A 19,077-nucleotide genomic window follows, 5' to 3' on the forward strand; every position below is an offset into this window, starting at 1 on the left:
AAATAAAATAAAAAGGGAAAAAAAGAAGATGAAGAGAATGAGAAAAGGAAGAAAAAGGAGAACACAAAGAGAAAACAGCTATATGAGAGAAGAGATAAAAAGTTTTTTGGAGAAGTTGCCATCCCAGCAATTTCTTTTTACTAATTCAACCACTTCCCCTCTGTAACTTCTCTCCTTGATGTGGAATAGAATCTAATAGGTCCGTTTGCAAAAGTGAGGGGTAAGGGAGAAGTCAGGCATGGGTTTTATGGGGATTTCTGGCCCAGGAATCTTGTGATAGACTCAAAGTAATATTTTCTGTTCACTTGTAAATTGATACAGATCTCATTGATTTTTAAGGATGTTTATTTTCTCTCTAATTCTGGAAATGAAGCCAAGCTCCACTGGCTCTTTGTTGTCACAAAAATGATGCAGCTTGAAGCCGAGGCTGCCCTTTTTCTGGCATCTCAGAAATAAGACCCAAAGCGTCCCAGCGCAAACTGTCTTTTCCACTTCCGCATTCACTGTCCCAGCCATCTGAGTCAGCTGACAGGAACCAGTGAGTGAGTGACAGGGTGTCAGAAAAAGGGAAAGGGAAGGGTGAGGAGGAGGAGGAAGGAACATAGAAGAGATACTTTCCTACTTGGCTTCCGAAACAGAAACCACAGTGTCTACCCTGGGACAATCTCTCTAAGAAGAGATAGTCAAAAACTAGAAGTGTCCCACCCAAAGTAATGATGCCAGTGATTTTCCTGTAATACTTGGAAGAGCAGCTGTGTTTATCTAGTGCCCTAAACAGGAGTGAGTTACTATGCTTCTCATAAGCCATGGTACTGAGTGTATCATTGCCCGTAATGGGGAGGGAGAGCATAAGCTAAAATAAGAGTGCCTGAGGAAAGCCAGTGCCTGAGCAATTCCTCCATGTAAGGAATGGAGAAGAACTCATCTTCACTTGAGGGAAGTAGGGACTCGGGCAGGAGGCCGGATTGTTTCTCTTTTGCCTTTCCTAGAGACCTCTGCTCAGATCTGTGGCCTCACTGGGTTCTTCTCCCTGTAAGAGGAGCAAGATTCCCAGGAAAGCTCTGATATACCTCATCCTTTCATTAGAGCCTGTGATCATTTCTGTGAATCTCAAAGATGTAAATCAGCTAATGTCTGCTTAGAGGGGTCTCCTCTCTACCCATTCACCCCACCCACTTCCAGTTACTTCCTCCTCCACTTTCATACCTCACCTTGATGGTCATGTTTAGAAGAGTGTTCCCACCTTTCCTGATATGTCAGTTCTTATCTTACATTCTTTTTTTTTTTTAAGATTTTATTTATTTATTTGACAAAGAGAGATCACAAGTAGGCAGAGAGGCAGGCAGAGAGAGAGAGGAGGAACCAGACTCCCCACCAAGCAGAGAGCCTGATGTGGAACTAGATCCCAGGACCCTGAGATCATGACCTGAGCCCAAGGCAGAGGCTTTAACCCACTGAGCCACCCAGGTGCCTCAGTTCTTATCTTACTTTTTCAGATCTTTATGTACTTCTCTCTTGTGTACCTGGTCATAGATACAATCTTCATTTATTCATTTAGTTGTTGGATCAATATCCTTTTCTCTGACTACAGTCCCTTGAGAGCTGGTCCTATCCTGTTGGTGGGCACCATTCCATACCCAGTACCTAGTACAATGCCTGACAGTTAGACGGAGTATTTTTTGGAAGAATGGAAGATAAAAACAGGAAAGAATTTAACATTATAGAATTATGCAATTTAAAGTATTTAAAAGTTTACTTTTTAAAATATTTAATTTTAAAATTAAATATTTAAACTTTTAAATATTTTTAAAATTAAATATTTTTATTTAATTTTAATTTAAAATTTAGGTGACTGTCCTTTGAGAAATGTCAAAAATTTTATATTTATTTATATAGAATAGAGATGATCCTTTTAATGAGATCATGGGCCATGTACTTAATTTCTCCTTCTAAGAGAAAATAAGATAAGTGCTCCCCTGGGTTTTTTTATACTGGTCTTTGTCATCCTTCTGAATATATGTTTTCATTCTCCAGGTTATATCTGTTAATTCAACACTTAGACCTACTATTGTATGTCATCTAAACCCCCAATGCTCACAAAATCCAGAAAGTGCCAGGAAATGGGCAGATAAAATTTGATATAATGACACTTTAGCATGACCCATCACATCTCGTAATTCCTAAAGAGGTCCATGTGTGTCAAAGTTGCCCTGAATGCGCTTTGGCCCAGGGAGGCGCCCTTCCCAGAAACATGTGTAGGATGTTAGAATGAGCACCCTTTTATTCATTCCACAAAAATTTCCTGCCCTTGTGTATATTTTATTCTACTGGAGAGAGACAAAGAAGCAAATAAGTAAGTGAAATGTACAGTGTGATGGGGGAGAGGTGCCTTATAGATGAATAAAGCAAGGAAAAGATATCAACAGTCTCAGAGGGAGTGCCAGAGTTGCAATTTTAAATCTATTCATGATGGAGGACTTTTTGAGAAAGTGGCATTTAAGCAGAGACTTAAAGAAGGCAAGAAAGGAGCCGTAATCCTATCTCAGGGGAGTTTGTCCCAGGCTGAGGGATTCCGAGTGCTACTGAGCAGAGGCAGATGTGTGCCTGATCTGTGTGAGGAACAGCGAGGAGGCTGAAATGGGTGGATGAGAGGAAGTGAGAGGACAGGAGGATAGGAGGTGAGTACTGAGCATTCCTTGAAGGCCATAGCAAGGAGTTTGCCTTTTATTTCAAGTGAAATGGGGAGCCATCTTGTTACACAGAGGAGTCACATAATCTGAGTTGGATTATAGAATAGATTCCCAACACAGTTGTAATCTCAGAGGCAAAAGAAGAATTGGGGAGATGGTTAACGAGCCATAGTAATAAACCAAGCAAGGGATGATGGTGGCATACGGGTAGAGGTGGTGGAGATGTGTTAGAACACAGAAAACCCCTGAGCCAGTGGTTCTTACAAAATTCTTCTGGTTCTTCATTTTGCTAGCCTTCAACTTACTCATCTGACTTCTCTAAGCAAAAGCATATATTTCTACACTTGTACTTTCTATGTAATCTTTGAAAAATATTCCAATTCCCCTCACTGAGAAGAAAATATATTGCTATAAGATATATCTAGTAACATAAAATATAAGTAAATTCCTTATTTCTTCATATGACAAATATTTATTGAACAGCTACTATTCCAATGTCTTCTAGGAACTATATTACATAATATGTTGAGGAGAATGAGGTTTTCAAAAGGTCAACTGATGGTTGATTTCATAATTTTGGAATGCAATAAATGAATTTTACTTCTACTTCTCTAAATATGACAATGTGGGAGAAAAAAATAGAATAGTGAAATTTCTTTGTGTTGCTTGTCCTTTTTAAAAAATTTTTAAACATTTTTTCCAACGGGCATTCAAAATGTAGTGCCATATCTTGGCAGCAATGAAATTCCAACTTAAAAAAAAAATCTATGCTTTCTATTTATAACATTAAAATCATGCTATTTACTCCTAGTAAATCCTTAACAGTTTAATCTTTATTTCATATATAAACATGACAGAGATTTACATTACAGATCCTTATTTTAAAAAATTAACAGGCAATGAAAGGCAGACAAATTTAAGATCTAAATTGAACCAATGTAGCTATGCTTCACCCTTAATCTTTTTTATCCTGAAACTAAATTATTCCTTATGAGTAATTTAATACCTGGCAGGGAGTATCTTTCAAAGGATAGAAGGAGAGATTTATTAAGTTGTATTCTGTTGGGACAAAAGTAGCAGCTCTAGTAGCATGGAGTAGAACTTTGTCAAGTGTTATACTCCAGTGATCTATAAATTCTAATTTACTTAATTTACTAGGTGACATTTTTGGTGACTCCAATTTTTTTTTGTCTTTTTTTACTGGAATGAAACTCTTTAAGAAGGCAATCCCTGGCTTGGCATTCCTTTTCTAGGATGTCCTAGGAATCATTCTATTCAAGTAGCCAAGTTGCCCCTAAAATATAAACTTTTGTAAAGAGACATTCTCCAACACCTTTCATAACCTGGAGTTCTTCAAATTCTGGATTTAACTGTGCTTTAGAGATTCACCAAAATGGCCTCTGGTAGTCCAACAGGGAGAAAAATATTGGTGTCATCTACATCTTTCACTGAACTCTTCTTTTATTGGGAAGGTTTTCCATGAGAGAGACCTCTGAGTAGTCAACATTTAGGCTTCTAGGAATAGGAGGAAATTTCAACTTCTATATAAAGGCTTCATGTTGATATTAAAAAAAAAAAAGTGCTGATAACTTTATCCATATTATTTCTTTTCATTCCCAGAACAATCCTAGGAGGTAAGTTTTATTTCTCTTGTTTTAAAGATAAGGAAGTTAAGCCTCCAAGAAGTTCAGAGATGTGAAATGACTGGATAAGTATTACAGTGTGGGTAAATAGTTGGGCTGGACTTGGATTTAGCTCTCTAAGTTTGAAACATACTATCTTACTGTTACAATCTAGTTTACATTTAAATTTTGAGAATGGTAATATAGACATGCCTTAAGGAAAATGGCAGTCTCTGTCTTGCTTTTGCAGTGACACAACATAAAATTGTCCTGGTAAAACCTCCATGAGAGAAAAGTTATCTCCACCAAAGCTCTAGTATGTGCAATGAGCAGTTGAGAAGATATACCCTTATTTGGTGGAATTAATCAAGTTTCAATACAAATGTCAGTAACATAAGTCTAGTAACTCTTCCATTTTAAAATTTTGCTAAAATACATCTATTTCTGTGATGGTAGAAATGTTTTGCACCTGCACTGCCAAATAAGGTAGCTACTAAACATAGGTTGCTATTGAATATTTGAAATGGGGCTGGAGTGATCAAGGAATTGATTTTCCATTTTATTTAATTTTAATTATTTTCACCTTTAATTTTAAAGCCACATGCTGCTGGTGGATACCATACATCTAGAATGCCTATGGTGAGGTCAAGATAGTGTCCCATATGCTATGAATAGTTAGGGGAGAGAAAAAAGACAATTATTGAAAGGTAAAAATAATTTTCTAAATACAGGAAGAACTGAATATTTCCAATAGTTTTTTTGTTAGAGCAAAATGGAAGGGAAAAAGAAAATCAAAGATTTTTAGATCTAGAAACAGCCAGAGAGCACCTGACCCAATTATAGATAAGAAACCCTTTTAGTCATCTGCAGTCTCAGACCATTGCTGCTTAAATTTTGGCAAAAAGTGATGATACCAAAATAAATTATATTAAAAAGTAAAATAATTATTTGGATTTTAAAAAGTAAATAAGACAAAGTGGTTTATTTTAATAATAACAAATGCATTTTACTTCTTTTTAGGCAATGGGAAGGATTATGAAAAAGATTATAAGCTTATATTTCATTTACAAAGAAAACCCAGGCTGGAACTCCAGATCAAAGAGGTGGATGAATTTGGAAACTATAGCTGCCCTCATTATAAGGGCACCATTGTAATTTATAAAATACCTAAAGAAAAGGTAGTGCACAACTTGGATCAATCTCTTATACTTGATGAAAGTCATCATCAGTTGCCAATTTGCAAATTACCATTGAAATTGCCAAAGGTAAGATATTTTACTTCCCTAATTACCATATTTTGTTAATTCTTCCTAAGTCTCTACCATAATCTATACTTCATGCATATGGATACTTAAGGTTAAAAAGAAAAGCAGGTCTAAAGTTGATAAGGAAGGAGTGGGTAGCTACAATTTTAAGGTGGTGGAACACCTATTGGGATTTTCATTTTCTTTCATGGTGACTTTTTAACAGGAACATTTCAGATTGATCTGGTCTTGATAGTATGTTCTTGGTGATTACGGAAATAATGGCATTCATTTTCTGTAACTGCATTGGAATAACTGGAAAGTCATTTATGAAATGACTGTATATATTTCAAAACACAACATATTTAGGAAAAGTCATGTGGTGAGCAGGAAAACAACGTCAAAACATTTTCATCAAGATTTATCAAATCCTGCACACTTAAGGATGAGTTACTCTTACCTAAAATTCTTATTCTTATCAGGGAAGTAGGATTGAGTTGTTTCTCCAAATAGGTCAAACAAATAATTTTATTGCTGTGCATGCTATTTTCTTCAATGATCCAGGACTTAGTATTTCTAAAGTATTTTCTTAATGAGAAATATAACTGAAAATTCATTTTATCACTCCAATGAGCAAACTTATTCTTTAAAGATGCTGAAACTATTTTTCCATGTTTTTGCTTTTTTGTGTTATGAATAACAGAAGTATGTTTCCCCTACTGTTAGGTTTTTATACTGATTTTAAGTTAATTAGCAAAGTACTTAATAAATTGACAAGTATTTTTTTGAACTTCTGAAATAGGGTATGTGCTATGCTGGGCATTGTGAAAAATACAGAGATAGAGAGGATAATACATGCCCTAAAACAGTGTTGTCCCAAATGATAGTCACTATCCGTATGTGCCTGTGGGATACTTGAAATATGGCTAGTCCAAATTGAGATGTGCTGTAAGTGTAAAACACACACTAGATTTCAAAGATACAGTACAAAAAACACAAATTAAGCCATTAATCATTTGTTTATATTGATTTTATAATAAATTTTGTTATTTTGGTTATGGGGTTAAATAAAATATATCATCAAAATACAACATAAATAATATAATAAAATACATTATCACTTAGCCCCATAAAATTAATTTCACCTGTTTAAAAAAGTTTTTTTCTGTGGCTAACTAGAACATTTCAAATTACTTATTTGTCTCAAACTATATTTCTATGGGTTAATGTTGTTCTAAATGATTTGCAGTCTAGAACAGTATGGAAAACATGTACAGAGGATCCTTGAACAACTCAGGGGTTAGGGGTACCAAGCCCTGCACAGTAAAAAATCTGAGTATAACTTTGCACTCCCCCAAAACTTAACCCTTAATAGCTAACTGTTGACTGGAAGTCTTACTGGTGACATAAACTGTCGATTGACCCATACTGTATGTTATATGTTTAATATATTGTATTCTTATAATAAATGAGAAAAGAGTATCATTAAGAAAATCATAAGGAAAATACATTTACAGTAAATGTGCTGTATTTATTTAAAAAAAAATCAGTGTATAGGTTGACCCATGCATTTCAAACCTGTGTTCTTCAAAGGTCAACTATATACAAAATCACCCTGTAAGTCAATAAATGATTAGACTAGTGGGATAAACTGTACTCATAGTTGTTCAGAGGAGGAAAAAAGCTTTTCTAGAAGCTGATGCTGGTAGAAATTTCATGATAGGTATAGCATTTTATCTGAGTTTATAAGTTGGTAGAAATTTGGCCAATGGAAATGAAGAAAAAAATATGTGAAATGTGAATTAGTTAGACTGGAGGTGGTAGGCATAACTTAACAGGGGTTCATAATTCATAGAGTAACCACTATAATAACTTCTAATGTCTCTCAAGTGTTTCACATATCCCATGTTATTAAATCTGCACATGAGACACCACTGTTCTCATTTTACAGGAACTGAGGCATAGAAATTTTCGTCAACTTGCTCCTGGTCCCATAGCTAAGTACGTGTCTGATTAGGACTCAAACCCAGAAAATCAGCTTCCCACATGAGCAACCGCTCTCTGCTCTTGTCTCTTTAGCAGATAAAACCAGGATTTGGATAAACTTAAGGGCATAAGATGGATTTTAGGACTTCCATGTTCACCCCTGAAGTTGTTGAATAATTTCATGAGTGTTATGCTTTAGTGTAAAGGTGGTAGGAAAATTATATAACGAATGATATGACCTGGATTCTGGTCAAACTGAAAGCAGCCATGACAGCCAAGGTGCTGGGTTCTAGAGACATTAATTCCTTACTTCCTGGTTTGGAGGAGATTCTGGGGCTCCTGGAAGGCATAGGTAGGGTAGCAGAATCTATTAAACTACTTATACTTAAAAAAATTATGTTTAAAAACAGTATAGCTATGTAAGTGTATACCCACTATCAGTTTTCCCTCTGTGCATTTTCATCTCCATCTCAGGGCCTTTGCACTTGCTACTCACTATGCTTGGGGCTCAGATATAGCTGGTTCTTCATCCTTTGGGTTTCAGCTCACATATCACCTCCTACCATTATTACCCTCATCTCCTTATCTACAGTCACTTCTTAACACTTGAGCCTTTTAAAATTTACCTCATAACTCTGACAATTAGTTGAAACTATTAGCTTTATGTATTTGTTCACATATTTTCCATTTGACTTTGCCCCTTGAGAAAGCAAGCTCCATGAATGAAGGACCTTGTCTCCTTATTCTGGCTGCACTGTCAGTGATTAGAACAGTGCCAGGCACATAGTAGGTACTTTAAATATTTGCGACTGGATGAATGAGGGAGAGGTCTGTAGCGTTCCTTAGATTCTAAAAGTTTAAGAACTATGGACTTCATGGAATACTCAAATTCTCTTAAACCAGTGGTTTACAGTCTCATTTACGAACACTTAGCTGGGGGGGTTGATATGCATCTCTGTGAAGCTTTGAGAGCAGAGGAGGGCAACATTGGGGACATTCTCCAGGTGGCTCAGTTTAGCACATGACTTCATCAGCTTACTCTTTTGTTCTGCTGCTATAGTGACACCGGTGAGTTGACAGGTCAGGGGGCTGTTGGAATTCTCTGGCAGGAAGGAGTGAGGGCCTCACTGTGATGATGGCAAATGATGGAAAGAAGCCTCTAATGGAAGAAAGGACAGACTTGAGGTCCAGAATGCGACACAAATTCAACTTTCAGCTTTTAGTGTTTTCTCTTTGGCCTATCTGACTTCATGAATCAGTGAGCCAAAGTAGCCAAGCTAGATGGCCCAGGGCTTTATGTGGATTTTGCTCAGTGAAAGTCCATGTGAGTGACTGTCCAGGTCATTTGCATAAGCTCTTCCTCTGCCTTGATTCTAGCAAACCATTCATCACCTGCATGCCTGAACAAATCCTACCAGTCACCCCTTATAGCTCTGCTGAGGTGTGACTTCTCCCAGGAAGCCTTCTTTGATTTCCCCTTTTGGTGTGCTTGGTGTGTGTTCCCACAATACCCTACAATTTCCCTATCACTGCAGTTACTGGATTTTATCATAATCACTTATTTCCCAGTAGACAAATATTTCTCAATCTTTTTGTTTGTTTTTGCCCTCCTAATGAGTCTTTTTTAGACAGCTTTCCCTCTAATCAACCCTCCCCCATTAAATTTTAAAATCACAGATATACAGTAGGCATATTTGTATTTTATAAATTGAAAGTGTAAAGTCTTTTCAACTTGCCCTAGTGAATTTTCTCTCCGGGAGGGTGATGTTACCCTGGTTGGAAAGGCATGCGATTATTACCCAGGCACATATATTATCCTGTTCAATTTGCATTTCCAGTGCTAGGCATATAGTACATGCTCAATAATTATTTATGGACAATCAGATGAATGAGACAATTTCTTCAAACCTTAAGATTTGTTCAGTCCTGACACTGATAATCTTGAAACTATATCGGCATGTTTAAACATAGTATATTTTATGTGTCTGCTGACCTTCATGTATCAATCCACTGTTCATAGCCACTGTCCTTTCTTTTTCTTCTAGATAGGTTTGTATAGGACTTTCCAGATTCAGTCTCTTGGCTGTTTTTTCGTGCCTGTTTACTAGAAATTTTTTGGGTTGAGGAAAAAAAAAATCTGTGGCTATAGAAAATTTCCCTCTTTTCAAACTAGTATACCTAAGTGGGAATTGAAACCATGACCTTTAGTTTGTAAGAACAGATTCCTTCTATAAAGTTCAGAATTAAAAAAAAAAAATTGACCTCAGCTTGACAGTATTAGAAGATGCTATTTTTCAGGAAATGAAAGTAGCCCTATTATATGGAGGTTAGCATTAATGGACACTACAGTATGCACACATTTGTACATGTAGTGTAAATTAGGTGAAGTCTTTTGTCAGATGTTGCTTTTCACACAGAAGACACGCAGTAAATATTTATACATACATATGTAGATGGAAACATGCACATTCACATACACATAATTCTAATGTTGGACCTTAATGTACTGTCTGGTTTCCAAAGATGTGAGAACATATCACGCATTACCTCATGTTTGTGAGGAATAATGTATCTCATTCCTCAGCTTCCGTCTTCCATTTGTTCATGTATAAATCTATTCAACAAACACTTTTTGTGTCCCGTGGACCAGAAATACAGTGGTGTTCTCTTACGTATCATCTCATTTTCCTCTTACCTCTCCGCAGGCTACTGTCAACTCAGAAAGCAGAATGAGCCTCTAAACCATCAAACAGATGATTTCCTCTCTCAGCTCCAAACCCTGCAATGGCTCCTAGTTTCACTCACAGTAAAAGACTGTGTACGAACTGGCCCTCATTGACTCTAGGACTTTCTCTCCTATACTCTTTCCTTGTTCAACTCTTGCCACAAGGACCCTCTGACAAGTCTTCGTACTTGCCACACCTGCTTCTGCTTCAGGTCCTTATGTTAGCAGTTCCCCTTGCCTGAAATGTTCTTCCATCCAGCAGATACCAGCAAGGCCAACACCCTTACCTCCTTCAATTCTCTGATGAAATTCCCCCTTCTCTCTGAGGCCTACTCTGATTCTAGTTCTTACTTCAATCTACTCCTTCCCATACAACCTGATACTCCTGATCCTCCTTCAACAACTCTGCTTTTTTCTTTCTTTCCCTCTAAAGCATTGATATTGTCTAACATTTATTTCTGTGTTTACAATGTTTATCAGAAGAGCACTACTACTTCACAATGGGAACATGAGCTTCTTGAAGGCAAGGACTTTTTTTTTTTTTTTTTTAAAGATTTTATTTATTTATTTGTCAGAGAGATGGAGTACAAGCAGGCAGAGTGGCAGGCAGAAGCAGAGGGAGAAGCAGGCTCCCTGCGGAGCAAGGAGCCTGATGTGGGACTCGATTCCAGGATGCTGGGATCATGACCTGAGCCGAAGGCAGACGCTTAACTGACGGAGCCACCCAGGCATCCCAAGGCAAGGACCTTTATGTGTTGTTCATTGCTGAATTCCGAGGCCCTGGAAGAGTGCCTGCCATGGGTTAGGTGCTCAGATACTGCTTGTTACAGGAATGAATTCAGATACTGCTTGTTAGAGGAATGAATTCATAATTCATATTTTAAATACCCCAAGTGTGAAGAGCGAAGTGAGAAGAGTCAAGAAGGAAAATAAATTAGCTTTGGAGGGTTGACAGAATTTGAAGTGTGTGCTTATGGATGTGATAGCCAGCACAGGCTTCACTGTGACTGACAGGAAACTCTTCTACCCATGTGGCCAAGAAAGCCCTGTAGTGAGGGAAACACTAAGTACCTAGGGAGCCATGGGCATGAATTTTAATCAAGGACTCCCTGGTTGATGCTCCTGGGAGGGGCAGAGAGGGGGGAAACAATTTGAATGATAAAGAGGGTCCTCATGATAATTCACATTTCAATATGATTTTCTGAAAATGGTCACATAATCAATATTGGTGAAAACGTATGATGGAAAAGAAGCATGATTTGTCTTTAAGTCTTTCCTAAGTTGTGCGTCAAACTTCCTTCTTTTACAAAATTTTCTCGTGAATTCAGTTCACACCATTTCTATTTGTACTTTGGTGGAAACAAGGCAAGTTTCAAAAAACTCTCAAAGATTTTTTTTTTTTTAGGTGGAAGGAAGTGGTGTGTGCGTATGTGTGCTTCTGAAGTCGCGTCACATACGTGACTGCCATTTGATTATTTGCACTATGTTGAGCTGTGACTGCCTTTTCATCTTCCTGTCTGCTTAGAAGTTTTGCTCTGAAGGAGAGAAGGGTTCTGGGTCTGGTGGCTCTTTCTGTGGGATTCTGTCAGGGGGCCCCACTTTCCCAGCTGTACCTAACCTACATATTTACGTAAGCCATCTGGTAACCCACGTTTTGCTTAGCCTGAACTTCCTCTTTTTTTTTTTTTAACTTTTTTTAAACGACATGTGATTTCTAGTAAATAATGATACCGCTTCAACACTTACTTTCACCACATTAAATAACTTGCTTTGTCAAAGGGAGGAAGCAGGCAGAGGCTGCTACACGATTTACTCCACAATCACCACCTTCTCACCACTCTGGACTTCCAGGGCCATCTCCCTGCCCTGTCAGGAAGGACGATTTTTCATACGATTTTTTAATCTAAGAATATGAAATATTATAAAGAACATTCTCAACTATGTAAATGAGAAGACCCAGAGCTGTAGAAAATTTTTACATTCACGGGCTCTTCAGTTCTACTTAGGTTTTTCAGTTGTAATAATCTACAAAGTTATTTTGAAGTTCAAGGATGACATGGAACTTCATATCCCATTGCTAGCTACGACAAAGCAGATTTTACCAGGTGTATACTTTCCAAATAAAACTGGATAAGAGAAATCAGGGTTTTGTTGGCTTTTGTGTGTCCGTGTGTGTTAGACGGGGGGTAGGTGGAAGGGAGCCATTATGAACCTCATGGTAATTATGGAATTTTGGGGAACTTAGTTTCATGCCTTTCCTCATAGAGTTAACTGTAATAACATGCATGTTGCTTTGTGCTCCCTCCTTATCAATTGTAGAAGAAAGTCACTAAAATCTTGGTAAGTAGAGATATCATGTCAATTTTTTTTTTTTTTTTAAACCTGTGAAAATTTTACAAAGCCTTCTCCCTCTTTCCAGTGTTGCAGTTCTGGCTCTCCTTGGCTCTTCCCTGACCTGCCTTCCATTCCCTCAATCGTACCTTCCTCTAAGCCATCAGAATGACCTTCAAAGACAGCCTTGACCATGTCACTGAAAAATCTACTTTTTATTGTATATGAGATGTTTAAGGAAGAAAACGATCAAAACTGCTTTAGTCAGAAACAGGACCTTTTTTTAGAAGGGGGTTGCCCCACCAACTTAGTCAGAAGAGAACCTTTCCCTTCTCTGGCTGTTCTCCTTCTTCTTTCTTTCTTTCTTTTTTTTTTTTTTTTTTTTTAAGATTTTATTTATTTATTTGACAGACAGAGATCACAAGTAGGCAGAGAGGCAGGCAGAGAGAGAGAGGAGGAGGAAGCAGACTGAGCAGAGAGCCCGATGTGGGGCTCGATCCCAGGACCCTGAGATCATGACCTGAGCCGAAGGCAGAGGCTTTAACCCACTGAGCCTCCCAGGTGCCCCTGTTCTCCTTCTTCTTTATCTATCCCTTCTTTTTCCTTTTCCTACCCCTTCTTTCCCCCTTCTCTCCCACTCTTCCCCATCTCTTCCCCTTTCTCCTTCTCTGTTCCTTCTCACCTCTTCTCCTCACTCCCCCCTCCTTCACTGTCTGTTCATACAAGGGAAGATTTTCTCTGCTCAACAGGCAGAATAACTAAACCACGAACTGGGCTGCATATTGTCCTGTGGATTTCAAGAATTTTTTTACAAAGGAAACACATAAAATCTTTCCTCACTGAGAAAATTTTAACAAAAAAGTAATTGACATGTTTACATGTATTCTCGTAATATTTAGTATGTAAAAAATGATGTTCATTAATTCAGACAATTTCTAGTTCATGAACTCCAACTGTAATTTTTTTTTCTGTAGAAATGTCAGCCGACATGTTAATTAACATACACTGATTAAATGCCAACTATATACAAGATATTATGTAGGGCCTGAAAGTTAATAGTAATAGTGGTCAAAGCTCTAGCTTTCGGGAAATTACAATCCAGTTCAGGAAATAAAGCATAAATACTTTAAGAGTTATAAAACAATGCAAGAGATAAATAATAATTGAATACAACAGTCTAGTAATATCACAGGACAGGAACTGATGATTAACTGCAAATGAATGGACAAGATGGTAAGTGCTAGGACATTTCAGAGAGGGGAGGGAATCCTGTGGCTGAGGTGACCTGGGACACTTCACATGTAGAGAATGTCTGCGTTCTGGAAAGGAACCGGGAAAGAGGCAGTGGATTCCACACAAGACAGATGGCATGAGCTGAAACTTAGAAGTGGCAAAGCATAAAATATGTTTCAAGAAAGGACAATGTGTAGATCTGTGTGGCTTGTGTGGAATATTTGAAAAAATCACATTGGAAATAAATTGGGGGGAAATTATGGTGAGCTTTGAATGCCTTATTATATCAACCAAATGTCTCTGTGAAATTGAGAGAGATTTAGGATTTGGGACCAACTGGACTTGGCGATAGAGTGAACTTGTTGAGGGGGCGTTGGAAGGTAGCAGGACACTGAGAGAGAGAGGCTGTTGGGGAGGGGTGCTTCTGAGTGTGACTCCCAGGACACTGGTTTGAGAGACGGTGCTATGATACAACATAGTGTTTCATTGACTTTAGTTTGGAATTGTGTTCAAACTGGCATTCCGTCTCTACTCACTCTAATATGGTCCTAAACAATAGATGGTTGTGAGTTTCTCCTTGAAGGCTCATCACCAGTCCCCTTTACTACTCTATACCACCCAACTGACAGGGTGGTTTTCTTAAAAATGAGTATATGATTTTATCAGTCTTCTAAAACTTATCAAATGGCACTCCATATCTGTTGATCAAGGTCCAACCCACTCACCCTGGTGCGTCAAGCCCTTCCCAAAGTGGGGGCCACTTACCCTCCAACCCCTTCATATTACATTTACATGATTGGTGTCTTTTGCTCCAGGGCCACGGATGGTCCCATTTCTTTTACACATTATGGTCTTAACTACCTCAGAGCCTCTTCCCACATCTGCCCTTGGGGAAGAACTTACTCCACACTTAGCTCTGTTATCTCTTCAGAAGAAGCCTTTAAACTTTCCAGGCACAATTAGACACTGCCCTGGATCTGTAACCTAGCACTTTGAATAGATACGAAAGGATGGTCTCTTATCATTTTTATTTGTATAATCCTAACAATAATGATAATTACTCATACTTATTAAGTTATTCACTACGAGTAACTCGATAAAGCATTTTTGCATATTAACTCATTTACGGAAAGGGTAAGTCGTAGAAGAAACCAAGGGACAGAGCGGTTTGTTCAAGGGGAAATAGCTGGAGAAAGGCAAAGCTACTGTTGGAATCCAGTTTGTCTGATTCCAATGGTGGCTCTCCTCACCGTGATACCGAGCATCTCCTCTGATAACTGAGTTCCTCAGGGCTGGAGGCATAGTTTGTACCATTTCATAATCCCATCTCCTGGGTATGCATTCAGTAATGTTGTGCTGAACTGTTTAATGAATAAATGAATGCCTGCTGGGGAAAGTGATAAAGCAATTGAAGAAAGAGTTTTACTAGCCCACAAAAGCTTTACGTGTTTGTTTTCCCAGCTAATAGTTAATACATTTAGCAGAAGCCTGTCATGCCTTCAAAGGAATGACTAATGTGGGGATTTTGCAGTTGTGGCCATACCTGGAAAGGAGATGTTTGCGGCTATCCAGGCCTTTCCCGGAAACATTCATATCACTCTTTCTGTTGGAAACGCTACTCCTATGTATAAACCAAAAAAAAAAAAAATGAAACAAAGCAAAAAGATCAGGAAACTTGAAAAAAATTCTACAGAAGAATATTGGCGTTAGATATTAGAATTTAATTCTGGAATCTAGAAGTTAGAATACACTAGAAAAAAACAATGCTCCGAGTCAAACAGGCACTTGGACAGGTCTTCACGATGGACAAAAACGTATTGGGATTATAATTTAAACAATAAAGAACAATAAAGAAGAGGTAGCTTACATAAATTTGAACGGTGTTATGTACCTTTGAGTTGTTGAGCTGCTTTTAAAATCAATAGTGTCTCCCACAGAGCTGCATTTATGGATCTAAGGCATCTGCTTTTGCCAGAATTGCTTGGAAGAGTGAGCAGTGTCAAGTATATCAGTGATGGTTAACACTTAGCCCATGTTTGCTGTGTGCCAGGCATGTTGGAGGTTCTCTGTATATTTTGTCATCTGAGCATCACTACAACTGTGGTATATGTACTGCTTTACCCTTTGGTAGATTAAAAAAAAAAAAAAAGAACACAGAGATATTCATTTCAAAATTATGTTTATCTATTCCAGACTGATTTGACAACTTTTCTTTATTGGCTCCGTGTATGTCCTATCTATAGTTCCTGAGTTCTCCAGAACCTCGCTCATGTTATATCTGCAGCCATCCCCCAAAGCCCCTTCCTTCCATCTGTCCCAGCTCCTTAGATAAGCTGGGGTTTCTTGAATTAGTCGATCTGGTTACCAAGGTCCTGAAGCTGTTTCCCTTCAGGACTGACTTCTTAAGTCTGAGAGATGTTTATTCCTGTCCTCTCGACAAAGCCACCATCAAGTTAAAGCCCTAAATAAAAAGAACCATTTTCTAAGAAGCATTTGAAAGAACTATATTGAAAAAAGAAAAACATAAGCTTGGCTGCAGGAAAATGAACCCAAGCTTAAGACTAAGAAAGATCTGAGCTTAAACAAAGATAAGAATTGAGATTTCTTCCGGGATAGACAGCAGTCTGATTTCATTTCCAAAAAAAAAGTTAATTCCATTTCCCAAAAAAAGTTAATTTCTAGATTTATCTCCAAGCTAGACTCTCTGTCAGATCTTCTTGCTCTAAACCTTCCCCACACCCCCTTACGTGAATCTTACTTCTCTGTGGGTTTATGCCAGTCTTCAGATTTCTCTGTGCAGAAGCACTTCCTTTTATTGTGTGCGCCAAGCATTTCTGCCTAAGCCTTCAGGAAGTTCTACACTGACTGTGCAATTACAAGAATATCCATGATGAAAACAACAAAAGGATATGTATTGACTGATGTTGGAGTCTTTTAATTTATTTTAAAAGTTTATGGGGTGGGGAGGAGATTTACAGCGGCACACAAAAACAGAAAATACATAATGAATTTACATGGACCCATCACCTTGTGCCATTTAAAAAAAAAAAAAGATTTTATGGATTTATTTGAGAGAGAGCCCTTGTGCATGAGCAAGGGGGAGGGGCAGAGGGAAAGAGAAAAGCAGGCTCCCCACTAAGCAGGGCTTCATCCCAGCACCCTGGGGTCATGACTTGAGCTGAAGGCAGATACTTAACCAACTGAGCCACCCAGGTGCCTCTGCTATTCTTGTTTCATCTGATACCACTGTTTTTTTTTTTGTTTGTTTGTTTGTTTGAATCTCTTAAAGCAAATCACTTAAAGCTATAGTATCCTTTTACTTGTAAAAAAATTCTGTGTGTTTTCTAAAAGGGTAAAGATTAAAAAAAAAAACATAGTACCATTGCTACACCAATGATATTAGCAATTATTACTTTAAAAAAAAAGATTATATTTATTTATTTGACAGAGAGAGAAAGAGATCACAAGTAGGCAGAGAGGCAGGGGGGGGTGGGGGGAGCAAGCCTCCCCCTCCCCGCCAATGAACAGAGAGCCCTACACAGGTTTGGATCCCAGGACCCTGAGATCATGACCTGAGCCAAAGGCAGAGGCTTAACCCACTGAGCTACCCCACCTTAGCAATTATTACTTAATATCATCTACTACCCAGCCTATGTTTTATATTTACCTACTAACTCAATTTTTGCTTTCTGTAGTTAATATGTTCAAAAACAAGGTTTAAAAAAATGCCGACACGTATTTATGTGTGTCTCTGCCACAGCTGGTTGAATTTTCAGGGTAGGTCATGTCCTTTATGGACTTTATTTCCATCTACCCTCAACATACTTTGGAGGTAACTCTGTCTCGGAGTTAGAGAGTGTAGATGATTTGCTTGGACTTGTACCACCTCCTGGGGCCAGAAGCTGTGCTAGGTAGGACCCAGACTTCAAAGTCATTCCTGTTTCATGCTGTTCCCTGTCCCCGTGTTCCCTGAGCAAGCCAGATCCTTGCTGACTTTACATCTGCCACTTTTATTACCACGTCATATTACCTCTCATGTTCTTTACCCCTTCAGGGTGTTTGGCGATTCTAGACCTTTCAGAGAGCCAGACTGGTTGGACTTTGTGTTGAAACCGAGCTTTTAAATAGAGCTGCCATAACCTCCATTGGTGATTTCCTTTGTTATTTGGCATTTTTCTGCTTCTGAGGCAGAACCAGACTTTCTCTATCATCTTGATGTTAAATGCATAGTCACTTCTGCACAGCTCGATAAGGTCCTCTGTTTAACTCATGTGGTGACAAGAGTTCATCACACCTCATTTCAGAGCAGAGATTATCGCTCTCCCTTTCATATGAGGAAGGCTCCAGCTTTCTCTGCCTTAGGTTGTAAGTTCACATTCCTTGTTTTTTGTTCATGATTTATAATTCAGATTTCCTCAAAGTATTTGCTATAGTTTTGAAAGAACAAAAATACTTTCCATATATGTTTATAGTAAAAGATATGATTCCCAGCAAATAAAAGGGAATGTTCCATAATACTGTTTTTTTCCAAATTGCAAGAGCTTTTTTTTTTTTCCCCCTTCTTCTTTTTTAAGGATGGTAACACACCAGCTTTAAATAAAATGGATTCACATGTGAGGGAGTTATTCGCTCTCTAATCCTTTCCCTGGCCCTCTGATTAGATCTCAGGTTAGTGTTAACATATTTTTACATCTCTGTAACACAAAAGCTCCCCTGTTAACAAGCAGAGAACAATCCTTTGGCTCAGAAATCCTGGCTGGCAACAGAATTAAATAATGTTGTTTTAGTTGTATTTATTTTATAGATATAAATATATATTTATGTATAAATAAATATAAATATAATATATATTTATATTTATTATTTATTATTTTTAAGGTTTCCATGTTATATAACTGCAATTGTTTTTCTACTTATGACTAAAGGATCAGTTTCTTTTAAAAATGTACTCGTGTAGGTTAAAAATATTTTAAAAGAAAAATGTTAAGTAATGACAACTATTATTTTGAGCATTTATTACACACAATGTCTTGCTTTAAGTTACATGATAGAACTCAGTGTTTCTGGGGCACCTGGATGACTCAATGGATAGAGTATATGCCTCTTGATTTTGGTATTGTGATTTCAAGCCCAATGTTGGGTATCCAGATTACTTAAAATAAATAAAAAAAATTTTTATAAAAAAGAACTCAATATTCACTTCAATAGCACTATGAAGCAGGTACTAGTATCATGGCCATTTTGTA

General features: G+C 37.8%; 1 protein-coding gene across 1 annotated transcript in view; it reads left to right on the forward strand.

The window, feature by feature from the left end:
- Positions 1-19,077, forward strand: part of DTHD1 (death domain containing 1) — a gene marked incomplete at its 5' end in the record, with an annotated part of 66,661 nt that overhangs the window by 27,884 nt on the left and 19,700 nt on the right. Inside the window, one exon of the mRNA XM_080795459.1 lies at positions 5,333-5,577. Within this exon, the coding sequence (XP_080651585.1) occupies positions 5,333-5,577 (245 nt within the window). The remainder of the gene's footprint in view (positions 1-5,332; positions 5,578-19,077) is intronic.

The sequence above is a fragment of the Martes martes genome, assembly GCF_963455335.1.
Source record: "Martes martes genome assembly, chromosome: 2".
NCBI classification, from domain to species: Eukaryota; Metazoa; Chordata; class Mammalia; order Carnivora; family Mustelidae; genus Martes; species Martes martes.